This window comes from Mustela nigripes, chromosome 13, assembly GCF_022355385.1.
Source record: "Mustela nigripes isolate SB6536 chromosome 13, MUSNIG.SB6536, whole genome shotgun sequence".
Classification (NCBI taxonomy): Eukaryota; Metazoa; Chordata; class Mammalia; order Carnivora; family Mustelidae; genus Mustela; species Mustela nigripes.
In genome coordinates this window covers 107,567,549-107,588,454 of record NC_081569.1, presented here as the reverse complement: position 1 = coordinate 107,588,454, position 20,906 = coordinate 107,567,549, and the positions used below count along the sequence as shown (strand labels likewise).

At 36.8% G+C, this 20,906-nt stretch overlaps 1 protein-coding gene across 2 annotated transcripts in view; it reads right to left on the bottom strand.

Moving 5' to 3' along the window:
• The window catches only part of SYT16 (synaptotagmin 16), a 101,937-nt gene extending 83,002 nt beyond the window's left edge, over window positions 1-18,935 (bottom strand). For both annotated transcript variants that reach the window (XM_059371299.1, XM_059371300.1), the window contains exon 1: window positions 18,413-18,935. In XM_059371299.1, coding sequence (XP_059227282.1) covers window positions 18,413-18,935 — 523 coding nt within the window. The remainder of the gene's footprint in view (window positions 1-18,412) is intronic.
• Between the last annotated feature and the right edge of the window lie 1,971 nt (window positions 18,936-20,906).

The window sequence follows — 20,906 nt, the reverse complement described above, 5'->3', positions numbered from 1 at the left end:
TCATTCTTGCCTCCTAATGTTCATACCTTTGTGTGATCCCCTCCTCTTCATTATGGCTGGGACTTGCAATGTGCTTCTAACCGGTAGAGTATGTCAAAGGTGATGGAATGTCACACTCATCATGACATTACATAATACAAGATTCCTTTGCCAGCAGTTTCTCCTTGCTAACTTGATGTAGTAAGCAACCACACTGAGGAAGCCCATGTAGCAAAGAACCAGGAATGGCCTCTATGAGCTATAGGCAGCCTCCAACCAACAGCCAGCATAAAGCTGGGGTCTTCAGTCCTATATCCAGGAAACTAATTCTGTCAATGTCCTAAGAAACTTGGAAGTAGATTTTTCTCCAGTCCAACCTCCAATTGAGAATGCAACCTAACTGATATTTTGAGCTTTGGGAGACACTGAGCAGAGGACCCAGCTAACTTAGGCCTGGATTCCTAACCCATAGAACCTGAAATAATAACAGTTTGTCATTTTAAGCCACTAAGTTTGTGAAAATTTATTATGTAGCAATGGATAACTAATACATATCCCATACCATTAATTGGGCAATTAAGTGCCTCTAAAAGAGGTGAGTTAGAGGAGCGTCTGGTGACTCAGTTGGTTAAGCATCGACTCTGGATTTCACCTCAGGTCATGATGTCAAGGTTGTGAGATTAAGCCTCACATCAGGCTCCACAGTGGGCATGGGGCCTGCTTAGGATTCTCTCTCTCCCTCTGCTCCTCCTACACTCTAAAATAGATAGAAAGAGAGAGAGAGAGACAAAAGGGTGAGTTAGGAAGATTTTCTAACATCCAGGAGAGGAGCCATGATATAAATCAGAAGTATCATGAAAAATTGTTTTTCCTGACTTGAAGCAGACGTGCATCCCTAAGCACTGAGAAGCAGGTGTTCATAGCACCTGTGGTGACATAAGGCATATGTGGTGACACAAGGAATCTAGATTCATCCTTGGAACAGGCTTGTAATCAGCGTATGATGTACAGACAGTAGAAAGATCCATGAAAGACACTGACTCCTCTGACAGAGTTCTTGGTTTTTTTTGTTTATTTGTGTTCTGTATGGATAAATGTTTTTGTGATTTGTCCCACATAAGCGACCACCTGGACCTGCATGTACACAGGTAGGCTAAAGAATGGTGTTTTTGAGACTTATCCTGTGTGAATAACCTTGGGAGCCTGGTTGTTTGAAATATATTATCCAGCCTCCAGGCCAGAACTAACTCTTCTGTTTTGGGTACCAAGAGCTACAAATCTTGTCTCCCATCCCCTCCTGACCCATGCTGGGCTGGACCCTGAGAATAGAATCTGGGAGGGGAGGCAGACACACACTGCTCAGGCTCCTTAAAAATATAAACATGATAACATGGAAATGGTCTTTCTCCAAGTTGCGCATAGGCAAACAAATGTTTAATCTCAAGCCCTGTTATTTGCCCTATAATATGGCCCTTATGGAGGTGGCCATTTGGAAGTCTCATCTGAGGGGAGGGGGCTCTGCCCAGGCCTCTCTATCAGAACTCTAGCCTGGCCGTCCCATGGGGCTTCCCCAGAGGATGAGATTGGGCATGGTAAGTGTCTGATTTGATGTAACTTTTTCTTATTCTCTTTCATTGCCTACTATTACCTTCATATATGTGTAGATTCCTTTTTTCTTCTGTTTCTATTAGGCTTCTATAGTAATAATAAAGTTTTCTTTCCTTTTTAAGATTTTATTTATTTATTTGACAGAGAGAAATCACAAGTAGATGGAGAGGCAGGCAGAGAGAGAGGGGTGGGGGGAAGCAGGCTCCCTGCCGAGCAGAGAGCCCGATGCGGGACTCGATCCCAGGACCCTGAGATCATGACCTGAGCCGAAGGCAGCGGCTTAACCCACTGAGCCACCCAGGCGCCCCTTTCTTTCCTTTTTAAAACTGAAATACAGCTGTTGCGAATTGTTTGTTCAGAGCAGTTTGGCCACCCAACATCTGTTCCTCCAGCTTCTGAAATTCTGATCTTCTTCTGGTAAACCACGTTCTCCCCATAATCAAGACCATTTTTCTGATAAAGCCTATCTCTACCAAGTCCAGGGGTGACATGTGACATAGGTCTGTCCAAACAGAGCATCACAGATTTCTAAGTGATCGCTAAGGTTGGACATATAATTCAAGCCAAGCCAAGCCAACCAAATAAAAACCAATTAGTGCTAACCCTGGAATTATTTTTTCAAGTTGCCAGAAATTGGCATTTCTCTTTCTACTGGATTATAACCTAAGAAGATATAAACCTAGAGCTTCTGGCAACCATCTCACTAGACACGGAGCCAAAGAATGGAGCCAGCTCTGAAGGAAGCAGAGAAAAGACTGGAGATAGGGAAAGAAAAACGAGGTACCAAAGATTAACATTTGAACTTGCGGAGAGAACTCAGGAAACCAGGTTTACTCCCAGATTTATCAATTACTTGAGTTCACTCCCTCTTTTTCTTTGCTTATAAGAAATAGAGAAATTCCCAGCATAACTCGAATTTGGTTCAATTATGAAAATAGCATGGCTTCTGGGACACAAGCAGTATTGCCTCGTTCCCATTTTATGGTTCCAAGGATGTTCAGCCTTGCAAAGGGAAGTATCAAGAATCAGAAACAGTGGTTTATATACAAACTAATCTAGCACAGGTTCACATAAAAATACTTGTGTGTCATTATGGGTCTAAATGCAGGAAAAACGTTTTCCAACTTTCCATACATAAGTTTAGCAGGGGCTACTTTTTATAGTATCAAAACAGAATAAAACCCAGAAAAACCTGAAGTTCTAATTTGGCTTTGAAATAGGCTCTGACAATACAGCCTAAGAAGGTAATTGCTCGCTTCTTGAAGAGGTCATAGTACATAAAATACAGCACTACCTATATAAAATATAGAACCACCTATATAAGATACTGGTCATTCTATATAAAATATAAGACCATTCTATATAAAATACCACTCACATGATTTATTTTTATCCCCTTAAATAGCTTTATTTTCCTACATGGCACTTATTACCTAATATGTTACCTTTCTTTGCATGGTGAATATCAAATATGGGAAAGACTTAGATGCTCATTTTACCAGTTCACATCACTTCTAGGAAGTCTTAGTTCACATGCACATTCTAGCTCTTCCATGATTAATATGGACTACTTTAAGACCTATACAACTGCTCGGGCAACACTTTAATGACTATATTGGTCAAGGCCTAGTCAGGCAAACAAAAACCACAATAGGTATTTCAATAATGGATATTTAATATAGAGAATTGGTTCTACAGCTATTAGGTATTGAATGAATAGAAAGAAGAACATGGAAATAGCTCAAGAGATTATAACTTCAGGAAGTAGCTACCACCCCTGAAGCTACAGAAACAAAGGGAAGCAGACAAGGTTATTGAAACTAGAAGCTCAGAGATAAGACCCAAGGATATGAGACTCCAACATCAGCTCTAACACTACCTGCATGCTGCTGGTAATTCAGGATCTAAGAAGAGGAACTCCACAGAGTTTGGGCTCTGGGGAGTGAACATTGCCTGGACAGGGCTGTCACCCCTGAGCAGGGTGCCATGAAGCTGGTTCTGGAATGTTGGAAGAAGGTAGAAACTAGAACCCAAACTGCTGGCAGCAGTGTTAAGGGCTCTTCTGGGGTGTCAGTAACAGGAAAAATTAGAAAAAGTGGGAAAAAGCAAGTCCTTTCTCCCTTCCTCCCATTCCAGTATCCCTCTACCACTCTTTTCGGCACAACATAGGAGAACACCCCTGGTCAATGAGAACTAGAGTTTGCAGAATTCCAGCCCCAACATCCAAAGCAGGACATAGCAGAATAGATTTGAGCATAGAGACAACATCTTAAGACAAACACAGATCCTAATGTATTTCTCCAATTTTATTTTCTTAGGAGAAAAGCCAAATTTTAAATGAAATGTAATGGTGGTTGACTCCTGACTATATTATTATATTAGCTTTTTCTTGTAAACCTTGTAGACTTTAGGGTATCACAGAGGAACTTCAGGTGGTCCATGAACCCATGAAATTTCACTGTAAAAATGTTTTGATATACCATATGTATGTTTTTTGAATAAGGTGGTTCATAACTTTTGTTAAAGTTTCAAAGGAACCTGAAAGCCCCCTAAACTTTGGCATCACTGCGCATGTTCTCATTCAGTGTTTAAACTTGCTATGGAAAACACACACAACTCTTAGGTTCTTTTAGTGGCTTCAGCACACTGTTGGTTATGACTCTCTTGGTTACAGAACCAATCTGAATCATCTCAAGAAAAAGTTGGGGAGGACCAAAAAATCTATTCAAAAGAACTCAACCCTGGAAGAAGCACCTAGTTAAAGGAAGGGGCCCAAAATAGCACTGTCTCCTTCATAAATGCCATCTAAAGAAACTCCAGTATATGTGCTCAAAGATATATTTACATTGCAGGAATATTCATAACTGAAAATGTGGACATAAATTAGATGTCTGAAAGAATGGATAAATTATGATGAATCACTGATTTCTACTCCAGAAACCAATATTGCACTGGAGGTTAACTAGAAAAAATTTTTAAATTGATTAAATTAGATCAACATATGAATAGACAAATGCTATATTATTTAATATAGTGGACTACCATATATAAAATATGGTTAAAGTTAAACCAAATTTCCATGTGTCTGAATAACTCAAAAGCATAGCATTGAGTGGGAAGTAAAAACAAGTTGTAGAATAACATGCTTAATGTCATATAGTTTGTACCACTTAAAACATGCAAAATTATGTTGTGTAAAATTTACAAATACAAATACTTGCAACAAAGGCATAAAAATGCACTGGGAGGGGCATCTGGGTGGCTCAGGGGGTTAAAGCCTCTGCTTTTGGCTCAGGTCATGATCCCAGGGTCCTGGGATGGAGCCCCTCATCTGGCTCTCTGCTCAGCAGGGAGCCTGCTTCCTTTCCTCTCTCTCTGCCTGCCTCTCTGCCTACTTGTGATCTCTGTCTGTTAAATAAATAAATAAAATCTTTAAAAAAAAAAAAAACTGCACTGGGACCCTTACCCCAAATTTAGATTTGTTTTACTCCTAGTGAAGAGAGAAGAGAAAGAAAACAAAGAGGAGTTCACAGGACATTCTAATTATATTGGTCTTAGATGACTTCTTTAAAAAAAATCTGAGTTCAATATGACAAAACCTTACGATGTGGCCAAGTTAAGTGGTGGATTTGTGGGTGTTTATTATATCATGCTATATTTTTCTGTGTTTTGAAATGTTTCATAAATTTAAAAACTAGGAAATGTAAGGGACACTAAAACTCCATTAGCAGTGGCGTAGACCACCCCCTGAGCATAATTAACAGGAGCACAAAGGGAAGAAGAACTCATCATCACAAATCAGAAACCCCAGTATACGGCTCCTTTTCAGAAACAGGATCCTCTCTCCTCAGAGGTGGATATCTGACAAGAGTACAGGGAGAGAGAGAAGGGAGGTTTACCAAAGAATGGAGAAGAGAAGAGGGAAAGAAGACAGTATCTCTACGGCATTTTGAAAGATGAAAAAAACACACCAACACACAGATAAAAATCTCCCTCTGTAAGAAGGTCAAGACAGTAAATGAAGAAAAGGTCTTATTAAGTTTATAGTTCCTACCTGGCTCTTGCTTTCTCCCAGTTAGGCTAGATAATTGCAAAAGATTCACCTGGTTCTATTACTGTCTCAGTCTCAGGCAAAGGAAGATTCCTGAGTTTTTCTTATTACTGAACATTTTTATTATCAATTAATTCCATTATTAAGGAGAAATTTCTGGGAATGCTTCCGTGGCTCAGTTGTTTGGAGGTCGGTCCCTTGGTTTCAGCTTAGGCCCTGATCTCAGGCTGATACTGAGCCCTGCATTGGGCTCCCTGCTCAGAGGGGAGTCCCCAAGATTTTCTCCCTCCGTCCCTCCCCAACTGCTTGTGTGCACACATGATTTCTCTCTCTCTCTCTCTCTCTGTCAATCAAATAAATAAATAAATATTTTTAAAAAGAGAAATTTCGGGTGTCTTGGGAATTAGAAAAATGGAACTTAAGCTTATTTGTAGTATAATTTACCTCTAATCCCTCTAATCCACTCCTAATGATGGGTAGAATGGGAAAACAGAAAACAGATTTATTTCCTCATTTTAAACCTGTCCTTAAAAGTGTTCAAGTATTCTATTATAATAACATAAGAAATAAAAGTAAAAATTAAATCCACATTTTGACCATTTGTATATGTTCTAACTTCTGTCCATATAGGATTTTGTTACATGCCAAAAATTTCCTTTAAAAATGACATAAAAATTGCAAAATAACATGGCAAAAAAAAATACTTGCCTTCAATGTCAAGCCTCTGAAAACTGTCAACTCCTCGCATGTTCATTAACGCCTATTTTTTCTAAAATATGCAAGTCAACATAGCAAGAAAATAAACTTCAAAAAGTTTTTAGAAAACAAATTCTGAAGATATTGTGGAATACTAAATTTTTTCATGGACAGTTCTAGATAACCAAGGAATATGGCGGCATATGCTATCAAATGAAGTCCTAATGAATGGAGACCAATTCAATTAGAGATTGGTGTAGTTTCAAGAAAGAATTCATGCAATACAGAAGAAATAAGGGAAAGATGGGATGATGTGCAGTGACTTGTCCTATTGAAAAGAAATGAAGCCTGTATGATTTGTGAATCAATCGCATTATATTGCCTGATACATTTAGTCTCAATTGCCACAAGCACTCCTAAGAACGTCGGCGGTGTAAAATACCTCCAATCCATAAAAGCTTGAGACCAACCAACAACTAATAACACTATACGATTTTCCCTTTCATGTTATATTAGCCTCATAATCTGACTGAAAAGCCAAATTGTATCACCATGATTCCAAAGCCTGCTGTTCTATTTTTTTTTTTTTAATTCATTACATCTAGCCAAAGAATGTTTCTAAAGTTCTATATGCCAGGGCACTTGGAACACATTAATTCCATTAGCAGGCTATTTCAGGAAACAGTGAGCATATTTCTTGGAAACAAATATATGTGGTTAAAAAACAGCCTCAAAAAAATTATGAGGTGAAAAACTGAAAACAAAGATGATTTTTAAATGCAATTAGAATTCTTTCCCATCACGTATCAAAGGTGTCATAACTGCTTCTTGACTGAGAAGCTAGTGTTTTGGAGCTGGGTCTTTAAACCAAAAAATCTATCTTGAGATGACACTATAAGGAGTCTATCTGCCTCTTAATCATAGGCAACTGCTAAATGAAGTGTATCTCTTTTCTCTGTTACATTACTATTGGCAACCAGATCCTTAGTAAGTGCCCAGAAATGTTTCCATGGTTACAAAAAGCATTCAGCATCCCTCTTGTTTTGGGCCAATTTAGCTTAAAATCTATTGTGGAGAAAAAATATGGCACATTAAGGAACATAAAATCAAGATACAATGTTATGAAAAGAATTCAAGGTTAAATGGGAAAAGCAGGCTTGACAAGGCTTTTTAAAAAGTGCATATAAATCACTGATTAAAATACTGCCTTTTTCTAGTGTATCTCCAAATACATGTTTTCAATAGACTGCACAGCAGCCACGTACTGCAGCTGCCATGATCCGTTGGTATAAAAGAAAAAATGAGAACATGATGATAATTCTACCAAGCAGGTAGAATCCGCCCCCCCCCCCCCAAAAAAAACCAAGTGTTCAATAGTCATATAGCTAAGAATCCAGTCCCTTATCCTGGTTTCAAAGGGTTCTCAGGGTAGGCAAATACTTTAAGAAAAGAGGAATAAGAGCTTTTGTTCACTGGTTTTAAGGTATCGGAAGCAAATTAGTGGGCTATATCATATCAGGAAGAAAGACAAAGATGGAGGCTCCCCAGAAGCAACTTAGTAAAACTGCCCCACCTATAAAGCCATGAGTGAATTGGACCAGTGGGACTGTCTCATTCTAGATCTCTGCTGCATTCCCCACTCCCAATGCCACCAACAGCCAGGATGTTAAAAACATTTGTACATCTTCTGGAACATATTAAACAAATCGTATAAACTTTTCAATAATCAGAAGGAGAGGCCCATGGCTTATACTTGTGTATACTTATCCATTCCCTATAGTGCTTTGTACATGGTAGACAGTCAATAAACATTTGATTAAGTGAGAACAACCACTACACAAAACCCCTCATTTTAGAGAAATATTTCTCCCCATAACAATCTATAGATACATATCTCCCTTTACCATTTTCTATTGCTCTTATTTTCACTGTGAAATGGAAAGAAGTAGATTAGATTTAGTCATAATGTTGTTAAGGACTAATTTAAACACTTGCACTTTCAGGAAGATGAAATAGCTGTACTTTTCTCTATTCTTCCCCTGAGTACAACCAAAAATCCTAGACACTATATATGATAAAAAGGTAAGCAGACCAAAAGGTACAGAGAAGTTGGCAGACTGGCCAGGGACCATGAAATTCAAGGAACAATACAGTGGTAAGCTTTCTGGGCTCTTTTGCCACACATACCCCAGAGTGAAGCTGAAGAAACTGGCAATCCAGAAATTCCAACAAACACAGACAACAAAGGCCCTAAGGAAAGCCTACTCTCTTTATGCAAGGGTCAAGGAAGGGGCAATCTAGCAAAACGGAAAACTCTTGGACAATAAATGTTCTACTCCAGACAAACATAGACAAACAGCACAGAGAAAAACAAACAAATTTTTCTCTATGCCAGCCAAATCCAGATGAGGAGACTAGACTTCCATCCTCACCAAGATGTAATGAGGCACCACAGGCCCCTACCAGAGGATGCCAGAGAATGCAAAGTGGGGATCCAGGACTTTCATTTTTGATAGACAATAACAGGCATCCTCCACTTCTGCAGTGTTAGAATAGGCCACACAAGAAACCTGGACCCCCACCTCAAAGTACTGAGACATTCCTCCCCCTCCCAACTTGGATGGTATCAGAGGAGCTCTAGTGAAGACAGAACTTTCACCATCACCTAACAGTAATAAGGCTACCCTCAACTCAGTGTTAGTGGAAACCACATGGAAAGATAGAACTCCCATCCCAACCCAACATTAATGAGGACCATCCTTTCAAGAAGGAAACCTGGACTTCTGCTTCCATTGTAATAAGCCAATGCACTATTGCTCTGTCAGAGCCCTGAGAGAACTCTAACAGAGTCTCTGAGATGCCTTTTGGATGACAACTATTTCTCTATTTCCATATTGTTTCAGACACTATATCTTCTTATAAATTACTACAGTAGCTCCCTAACATAAATTCTTTCTCCCAAATTAGCTTCCAAACTGATGCTAGAGTTATCCTAAAACAAGGCTCCATTGGTGTAACTCAGGCTTATGATATTTTTGAGATTCCAACTGCTTACAAAATAAAAGCTAAATCCTTACCACAGAAAAACAAAGACTTTCCCATTTTCAACCTAAGATCTGTCTCATTTTCCATCCCTGAAAATGTTGGACTCGTCCACGTATCTGCTGTGTTCATGCCATTTTCTCCAAAAGGAATGCCTTTCTCCCTCCATTCACTGTTAAATTCTGACTCATGCTCAGAGTTTGCAGTCCTACATCATCTGCTTTGTGGAACCTTTTGGGATCATCTCTGGCAAAACCATCTCAGAAGTTACCATATACATAACTGTTATAACTTTATATAAATTTTATAGGACTTATTACATATAACTATCTCTCTGGACCTATGGAGCTCATTACAAGAAAACTAATATCTTGTTTTTACATTTATATCCCAGATCAAACTTGCTACCCAATTAATGAGAATGTCCAATTTAATTTTAGAGTACAGTGTTAAGTGTGTAAGATTGAAGTTCTGGCTTCCACTTAGAATGTAAAACATTGGAAATAATATTTCTACTCTTTAAAGAACAAAAATAAAGTTTAGGTAATTTGTAAAATGACACATTCTCTTAAACTCATCAGAAACCTGAGGTCATAATGCAACCAACAAATCCAAAAACTAAAAAAAAGAAAAAAAGAAAAGAAAACTTCTTTCAAAGGGATAAAAAAGGACTTAGCATTTGCTTGCTAGGGGCAGATGATGGATTTATACGAGACATTAAGAACAATTAAGTTAATATTTTCAAAAAATTTCTAAAGGTCAAGTATGGACCAGCACAAGAGTACAAAACCCAAAGGAGTCACAAATCCAAGGAAAATTGAAGCCCATTTAGAAGCTCTTCTCCACAAAACTCACCTGGTACCCTCAAGAAAGACTAGGGGCAGGGAAAGAGTGACGAAAGTTTCTCTCATAGTATAGTCTACATAAGGGGAAGAACAGATGGCTTAGGAAATGTGAGAAGTCTCACTAAGATTCCTCTATTCTATTCCCATTATGGAACAAAAGCTATAAGTCACTAAGAGGGCAGCCAAGTTTTTTCACCCCTAGACTACAGATAAAGATACATTAAGGTGAGTGAACAAAACAAAATAAAAGCTTCCACCTCTGGGGGAAGGACAGAAAGAAGTCTTGGGGTCATACCATTGTGGGGAGGGCAGGATTATTGAGCAGGCCCTAACCCTAGTACATAGGGACATAAGACCTGCCTAAAAGAGGCTGCTCTCTAACAGCAGAAAACAGAAACTTCCAACACAACCACACCACATTAGCAAATACCAAGTAATAGATACAGAGCTGGGCCCTTCCAGGAAAGGGACAAAAGCCTAAAAAGAGAAACTTTTTGAGGTACAGACAAAAAGAGGAGATTCAAAGTTGAAGATGGAGCAGATTTTGACAAAACTCTGTAAAAAACAGGCCTCTACACCAAACACAATGTAATAACTGAAAAATTTGAAGTCTATACAGCACTGAGATTAATATAACAACAAAGCCCAAACCCAGATCAAATTCTGAATAAATTACCTCAACTTTCTCCCAGCTTTAGGAAAGGCTAACCTATTTCCAGACAGAAATACTATTTACATTGCCTACCTATCATGTTTGATTTTGGTCAAAAATTATAAGACAAGAAACAAAAACAGAAAGGAAAAATACACTGTCAATAGACAAAGCAATCAAAAAAGCCAAACTCAGAGATGACTCAGATGTTGGAATTGTCAGATGGGAAATTTAAAATAACTATAATCAATATGTTCAAAGCCATAGTGAGAAAAGGGGGAAACATACATAAGCTCATATGAAATTTCAGCAAAGAAGAATGAAATTATTTTTTAAAAGTCAAGTCAAAATGCCAGAAATAAAAAATATGTAGCAGAGATGAAGAATGATTTCAGTGGACTTATCATCATCTGGATACATAGAAAATATTAGTAAACTTGAAGAATATATGACATTAGATTGTGCTACCTATACTGAAAGGTAAAAAAGAATGAAGGAAAAAGAACACTCAAGAGCTTTGGAATGATATCAAATGGTCTAATATTTGTATAACTGGAATATTAGAGAGATGAGCAAAAGAGAATATATTAGAAGCAATATTTGAAGAGATGGTTGCAAAGAACTTTCCAGAAGTAATGAAACTCATTAAACCACAGATGCAAGAATGTCAGAGAACACGAAGAAAAATGAATACCAGAACACACACACACACGTACACACGCACACACACACACCCCCTCCTACATACAGCTGCTAGAAACCACAAATAAACACAAAATCTTGAATATATCTACTAGAAAAAAGACACATTACATGCAGGAGAATAAAAGTAAGAATTAGAAAATACCTCTCATATGAAAACTATGCAAGCCATAAGACAGTGAAATGGCAACCTTAAAGTGCCGGGGGGGAAAATGTGTCAACTCAGAATTACATACCTTGCTAAAATAGATTAAAAATAAATATTTTTTCAGACAAATAACTAAGATAACTCATTAGCAGCATATATGCATAGACCAAAGAGTTTCATAATTAGTTTCATAATTTAGCTCATGAATGAGCTAAATATAATTCTTTTTTCATTTTAATCATTTAGAAAGACAACCAACTGTCTCTAGCAAAACAGTATCAATGTATTGAGTATATGTTTTATGTATAAAGGTAAAATATATCACAATAAAATGAAGGACATGAAGGAGGAATTGGGAATACACTGTTGTAGCATCACCAAACTATACATAAAGCAGTAAAATATTATCTCAAGGAAGACTGCAATTAAGAATATATGTTGCAAAACCTAGGATGACCATTGAATATTTTTTTAAAACAGATAAACTTTTTTTTTAATTAATTTTTTATTTTTTATAAACATATATTTTTATCCCCAGGGCCATTTGCGACAACATGGATAAACTTTTTTTTTTTAAAGATTTTTATTTATTTATTTGACAGACAGAGATAACAAGTAGGCAGAGAGGCAGGCAGAGAGAGAGAGAGGAGGAAGCAGACTCCCCGCTGAGCAGAGAGCCCAATGCGGGACTCGATCCCAGGACCCTGAGATCATGACCTGAGCTGAAGGCAGCGGCTTAACCCACTGAGTCACCCAGGCACCCAAAACAGATAAACTTTTTAATTAAAAAAAAGAGATAAATAATGAGCCCAGAGTAGAGATGAAATGGAATCTTAAAAATAAGTCAAAAGAAGACATGAAAAAATAAGATAAAAGAGACAAAGAATAGATTGAAAAAATAAGAAATAATCTTACAAGATATTTTAATTCAACAATATCAATAATTACATTAAATATAAAGTCAAGACCAATTAAGAGTGAAAATTTCTCAGACTTGATTAAAAAAAAAAAGACCCAATTTTATGCCACGTATAAGAATCTCAATATAAATATAAAGACAAATTTGAAGTTAATGAATAGGGGCACCTAGGTGGTTCAGTTGGCTAAGTATCTGCCTTTGGCTTACATCTTGCTCTTGGGATCCTGGGATTGAGCCCCATGTCAGCCTCCCTGCTCAGAGGGGTGTCTGCTTCCCCCTCTGCCCTCCCCAATCTGGTTGTGTTCTCAGTCTCTCTCAAATAAATAAATAAAAATTTTAAAAAATTTTTAAATAAAGTTAATGAATAGAAAAGAATATAACATGCCAACACTAATCAAAAGAAATCTGGAGTAGCCATATTAATATCAAAATAGACATTATGGATTAAAAAATGTATATAGCATAATGAGCAGGAGGTCAATTCATCAAGGAGACACATATTGCTAATATGGGTATGGAATTAAGAGCAGGGCTTCAAACTACATGAAGCAAAAACTGATAGAACTAGAAAGAGAAAGAATCAAATCCACAAGAAGAATTAGAGACTGCAATACTTTTCTCTCAGTAATCAACAGAACAAAATCAGTTGGTAAAATTAGTAGTTAAAATAAGTATATAAAAAATCTGAAAAAACAACCTCAAAAAACTTGATGTAATTTATAGAACACTGTGCTGAACAAGAGCAAAATACAGTCTTTTTCAAGTACACAGGAAATATCCAACAAGTCAGAACATATGCACAATGATAAAACAAAACAATTAAAAAAAACCAAAATCATATAAAATATGTGTTTAGACCATAACTGGACTAAGCTAGAAATTGGTTAAAGTTATCTAAAATAGTCCCACTATTTGTAACATAACTAACATACTTTTAAATAAACCATGCATCAAAGACAAAGTAAAAAGGAAACTAGTTTTTAATAGAATGACAACAGATAAAAGTCAATGATATTTTTACACACTAGCAAGGAGCAGTTTCAAATTCAAAGTTTTAAAAGTACTATTTACAATAGAATCCAAAAAAAGGGAACTATTTAGATATAAATCGAACATAATATCTATGAGACCTTTATGCTAGAAACTACAAAACAAAACACACAGACAAAATCCAAGTACTAAATAAAGCAATATACCATGTTCATGAATTGAAAAACAAACATTATTAACATGTCATTCTTTCCAAATTGATCTATGGATTCAATATAATTCCAATCAAATTCCCAGCATAATTTTTTAATCAAAAGCTTATTCTAACGCTTATATAGAAAAGTGAATAAATTAGAAGAGTCAAAAGAATTTTTTTAATAATAAAGTTGTGGGGCTCACCCTACTTGATTTCAAGAACTATTATACAGCTATAAGAATCAAGACAGTGTGATACTGAAGAATACAAATATAGATTAACAGAAAAATACAGAGTCTAGCAATAAACCACACATACATAGATAATGTATATCTGACAAAGATACCAAATCACATAATGGAAAAACGGTAGTAATTTCTACCAAATGAGGTAGGAAAAGATTGAATATGGATATTGAGGGTGGGAGGGAAACACCTTACATCATATAAAAAAATTACCTCAAAATGGATCAAAATGGATACCAAAATGGATAACCCTAAATGTAAAATCTGTGACTCTAAAATTTCTAGAATCAAACAAGAAAAAATTTTTGTGATCCCAGGCTATATGAATGTTTCTTAGATATGATAACAAAAGTATAATTCTTTTAAAAAATTGATGAGTTGGATTTTGTGTAATTAATAATCTGTTTTTTGAGAGACACTGTTAAAAGAATGAAAAGACAAGCCACAAAACTAGAAGAAAATATTTTCAAATCATAGACCAATAGAAAAGATCACAGAAAAGTAACTCATACTCAGAATAGAAACGTAACTTTCAAATCTCAAAAATTAAAAAAACGATTCAATAAAAGTGGGCAAAAGACTTGAAGACTTTACTAAAGAAACTACACAGATGATAAATAACTATGTGAAACGATGCTCAATGCCATTAATTATGAGGGAAATGCAAATTAAAATCAAAACAAGAGGTTAAAACCTATGAAAGCCCTGAGATTTTACTTTACTTGCAGAGCAACAAGTTAGCCTGCTACTGTGTTATGGATGTTGGTGGAAGATGAAAGACTTCTGGTCAGAGACAAAGGACAGTTATTCCAGCACAACATACAATGTGAACACCACATTCACATCAGTCCCCACTTTCCATAGTTGGGGATGATGCAGAGGCAGACACAGATAGATGCTGTGCATGCAGTGGGTTTATGGCACAGCCAAGGAACGCCAAGCTTGCAAAATCCCTTATCATTTGCAAGCAAATCTGCCTAAGCTTCACCCTGAAGAGACATTATCTTTATTAGACTGAGTGGCAAACACATCTTCTCTCTACTCTGAAGAGAGATGCTATCTCTATCTTCCAAGTTTCTCTGTCATACAAACATCCTTGAAAACATCATCCAAAATAAAAGGCTGTTTGTGGCTTTGCTCATAAGACATACAAAAATGCAAAAGCCCAATGGAGAGTTATCTCCCGACATGAGCTTTCATTACACACCTATGAGAATGGCTTTAAAAAAAAATTTATTTTAAAAAAAAGCTTCTAATTTCCTTGATGTGTTTTACTGTATCTCTACTTTCTATCTCATTGATCTCTGTTCTAATCTTGATTATTTCCCTTCTTGTATGTGAGGTTGGCTTAATTTGTTGTTGATTCTCCAGTTCTCTAAGGTGTAAAGAGAGCTGGTAACACTGTGGAGATTCCTTAAGAAATTGAAAATAGAGCTACCTTATGACCTTGCAATTGCACTACTGGGTATTTACCCCAAAGATACAGCTGTAGTGAAAAGAAGGACCATCTGTACCCCAATATTCATAGCAGCAATGGCCATAGTTGCCAAACTGTGGAAAGAATCAAGATTCCCTTCAACAGACAAATGGATAAAGAAGATGTGGTCCATATACACTGTGAAGTATAATGCCTCCATCAGAAAGGACGAATACCCAACTTTTGTAGCAACATGGACTGGACTGGAAGAGATTGTGCTGAGTGAAACAAGTCAAGCAGAGAGAGTCAATTATCATATGGTTTCACTTACTTGTGGATCATAAGGAATAACATGGAGGACATGGGGAGATGGAGAGGAGAAGTGAGTTGGGGGAAACTGGACAGGGAGACAAATCTTAAGAGCCTGTGGACTGTACTCTGAGAAACAAACTGAGGGTTTTGGAGGCAACGGAGGGGTGAGGGGGTGGGTGAGTCTGGTGGTGGGTATTAAAGAGGGCATGTATTGCATGGAGCACTGGGTGTGGTGCATAAACAATGAATTTTGGAACATTAAAATAAATTAAATTTTTAAAAATTTGTAATAACATTAATGCAAAGTGCTGATGAGGATATGAATGACCAAAAATCTCATACATTACTCTGAGGAATGCAAAATGGTTCTTCAGAAAACTTTCTTTTAATAAAATTATACCTATACCTCCCATATGACCCAACAGTCCCACTCCATGTATTTACTAGTTGAAGTGAAAACTTACATTTACACCGAAGCCTGTTTTGCAAATGTTTATAGCAGCTTTATTTACATTGCTAAAACACAGAAACAACCCAAGTATTCCTCAACTGATGAACGGATCAACAAACTATGGTACATTCATGCCACGGAATACTACTCAGCAATTAAAAACAAAACAAAACAGTGAACTACTGAAACACACAGCAACATGGATAAATCTTAAATGCATTACTGTAAGTGCATTATAAAAGAAGCCAGACTCAAAAGGCTACCATCTGCGTATTTCCATTTATATAGCATTCCGGAAAAGACAAAATGATAGAGAGAAAATATACCAGCAATTGCGAGGAGCTGGAGGTAGAGAAGAGAAATGAGTACAAAGGGACCTGGGGGAGTTTTTTGAGGTGACAGAACTATTTATACCTCAATCGTGGCAATGGTTACAAGACTGTGTGTTAAAACTCACAGAACTGTATACTAACGGGAATGAATTTTATCACACGTAAATTATACCTTGAAAATGGGGGAGAAAAAAAGAGAAAGAATATGTAAAAATTATAGAATAAGACACCCTGAGCTGTGCCTTTTTCTAAATATGGATCTTGGGAATATTCTCAAACATTCTAAGCATCAGTCTTCTCAACTGTGAGGTGAGAAGAATAGTAGTATCTGCCTCTTAGAGTTGTTAGCTTTCTTTGTTGCTGTTTTGTCATTAATTATTATTTAGTGTACTGCTATATACCAAATATTGTGCTTGATGTTAAGGTTACAAAAATTAATCTATGGTACGGCCCCTGACTTCCAAGAGGCTACAATCTAGTGAATAAACTTCCCCTGAATAAACAAATGAACACAGTTGTTTTACGGTCATTGGATTAGCACAACAATTTAAAAAATTTTTTAAACCCAGTATTAAGAAAATATTAAACCAATTTCATGTAACTAATTTTAGATATAGTTCAACTTTAGCAAGAATTTTCTAAAATAGGCATAAAAATTTCAAGTCAAATCTAAGAAATCCTATTGGTTGCCCAGATATTTCTAGAATTATCTCTACAGATAATTTGTAAAGACTTGAAATTGCATGTATTTATAAGTTTATCCAATTCAGAAAGAATATCAGCCTACCCTGTTTTTACCAATTTATTCTAGCATTTCAACATTAATTTAAATAAGAGTACCAAGAAAGTACTATAAAAAGAAAATGAAATCATGTTGCCTCATTTTCTAAGGCTTCATGTATCTGGATGAAATGTTTCCCTAAAAAGATAAAGCTAAGAGGAATTACTGAAAATGGATGAAGAGGCTGTGAAGTATCCCAGAAAAGTCTGCTCCCTCCAAAAAGAAAAGAATTAATGACTTCAACTTTGTCACATAAAAGATCCAATAATCTTGGTGAGAGATGCATTACAACCACACATCACATACACACATCCATTACCTTTCTTGGTATATCAGCACTTGTGTCCCCTCAACCAAATTCAATGTCCTTGGTTCAGGCTTGAGCATTAGAATCCTAACAAATTCATGCCAGGACATACTACAGCTACTTTTACAGAGTTGATTACATTTTTACTATATTCAAGATATCTGACAGGATAAAGCTCTAAAGACAGTTTGTTTTAAATGTGTCCTTTCCACTCAAGGCTTAAAGAAAATCAAGCTATTCTTATTTCAAAGATTTCCTATCTACTGTCATCTCACATCATGTCTCAGTGAAATACTGTGAAAAGTGTTCTTGGAGTGTTATCAACTAAAAATTTTGCAACAAGTATGGCTTTTTGCACAGGATTTCACACTGAATAATATAGTAACATCTAGAGACTCCTAACCTAGTGAAAAAAAGAGAACATTTTTAAAGATATTTTAAAAAGCATGACATATGCACAAGGGCTTCTCAAACAGAACATGCAGACTTGTTTTCACCATTTTACTTGCTCTGAACAATTGTTCTGAAATATGGGGCCCACAAATGTGGATCTCCCAAAGTTTCGTATGTTGAAAATATTCCCAGGGAGTACATCTCTCAATAAGAAGCTAGTATGTGGAAAGGTATAAGGAGAGAAAAAAAAAATAAACTTCATATGATAACTAAAATAAAAATATATATATAATTAATAGAAATGTCCCTTGGAAGAACCCAGAGAAATGATCACTGGCTACCTTACCTTGCTTTTTTCCATTAACATTTTCTAAAATACCAGAGAGCTGGTTGTCAAAGCTGTGTTGAAGGTCACTCCTTTGCTTTTCAAGATGATGTTCTTCCTCAGCAATAGAAGAAAGCACATGTGGTGGCTTTTGCTCATCAAGGGTCTGATTGGGCCACTGGGACATTATGGAACATGAGTCCTTTGCATGTTGCCTAAGTCTGGGGCTTGAACTTTGGGCAGAGTCCTGCAAATCACTATTACAACAGGAGAAATGATCCACTTCAAGAAACAAGGGATTTGCATCCTCTTGACGCCAATCATTGCCTTGTTCTTCATCTTCAAAGTAAGCTTCCTGAATATGAATATCATCTAAGTCCTGGTCTAGCTTGTCACTCAATTTAGAGTCTTGTTTGCTTACGTTAACCAGCGAAGCAGATAGCATATCTCCTGCTTGCTGGAGAGCTTCATAAACCCGAGATATCCAGGAAGAGAGAGGCTGGAAGAAGTTCTGAGCATCCTGAGACGCCATGGCCAAAACCATGGTCAGCTAACTGATGTCTACCAGTCCACTTGTTCAGCTCCTTCAGTACTCTGGACTTAATGTGAACTACAGAATAAGCATGATGATAAATTAAATTGGAGGTCTCTTAATGACTGTGAATAGTTCACTCTCAAAACTTCTCAGCTGAAACAGAGGAAAGAGATACTTATACCTATTACAGTAACAACCTCAGACCCATTACCAGATACCTATAATCAATGTCAAACAACAGTCAGGATAAAAAGAGATCACCATTGAAATCTGAAAGTAGCTAGATAAAAATTACTGTGAGAGTCTAAATGTAGATTACTTCAATGCCTATTCACCTGCTCAGGCATGTGCAAAACTTCCATCAGCAGTAATAGGCTCTATTCATGTGGACTGAGAGAAGCCTATCCCCACAGACCATATTTAACAGTGTGAAAAGGATAAATGAATCTTCATTAAGAGGCAGTTGGATATGACATTTCAAAATACAAGGAAGGTTGGATGCTTCATCTATGAACCTGCAGAACCCAGTGAGCAGGCTAATAATCATCTCTGCTTCATGACACAAAGATTTATCCTTTCAAAGGAAATGTGTGCCTGGAATTAAAAAGCTTTTAGCAGATCTTAAAGTAAGATTTTATATTTTTATGCGATTTCTACAAATCATATCTATTCTTGGGGAGCAAAGAACCACAGAAAAACAGAGTGGCAAATGGAATATGCAGCTTACTGGAGACATGACCCTAGCATCTCGTTGCCTTTGATTGTGTTCCAACCTCCTGATGGCAATCCTCCACAACCTAGAAGACTCCTGAGAGACCCTCCTTCTCCCAAGATTCACAACTTGAAGGAGGCAGCTATAGGACTTTGAGAGAACAACAGAGCACGATGAAGATTCTAGAGCTGAACATCTATACTTTTATACATATACATGTATACAAATATAGACATACATTCATTTGCATGTGTATGTGTATTGCGTGTGAGTGTGAAGATCATATATATATATATATGTGTGTGTGTATATATATATATGTATGTATGTATCTTACTGCCCTTACAATGCTCATCAACAGCTCAGGATGAATGCTATAAATGACCAGAGCCTAAATTCACTGCTTGCACTTAACTACCCCACCTCTTTATAGCAATATCTTCCTTCTGACTCAGTCTACCAACACTCCTATATGTTTTAGCCTTCTTGTTCTCCAGCGACTGCAATTGATAGGATTGTCTACATTTTCCTAAAAATTTCTTCTTAGCTTTTTCAGGGGGCTTTATAATAGCCATTCATATATATGTTGATTCATCAATAGACAAATATTGATAAATGCCTATTAAGTGCTGGGCACAATGCCAGTGTAAGGCAACCCTGAGCTCTATCCCCATGGAGCCCACATCCAATTAAAGGGAAACTGAGGTCTCTGCACTTTCCCTTTATGCTAAATAATTTACATGGCTGTCTTTCAGGCTCTTCCTTGTCTTCTCACCAACTGCATATATGCAACCACTCATTGTCCTATGGTTACTCCTTCTGCTGTTTCATATTCATCAGCTGGGACAGCTGACCCACCCATAAGTCTCAATACTTTTTTAAACTCCAAAATATGTATCTCCAACCCATAGTTCAATCCCTTTATATAGACTTGGATTTCTGGTTATTTAAGCTAGTGGTTCAAAACCTTTGTATGAAAATCATCTGGTAAGCTAACAAAAAAAAAAAAAAAAAAAAAACAGAGGCTCAGGTGGGTTGAAGGAATCTGACTGCATCTTTTCATTTTTGTCCAGTTCCTCAGATGATTCTGACACACACCAAAGTTTGAGAAGTACTGATCTAAGAAAATAGCTACACTTAAGTCTCACTAAAGTCTCAAATTCAGCCATCAAAACCTAGCACATCACTTTTGCTACTGCAAGTGTTCAACATTCAAGACTCACAATTGTGATTTTCTCTCTTCACCCTTGCCCCCTTCTATTCCTTCC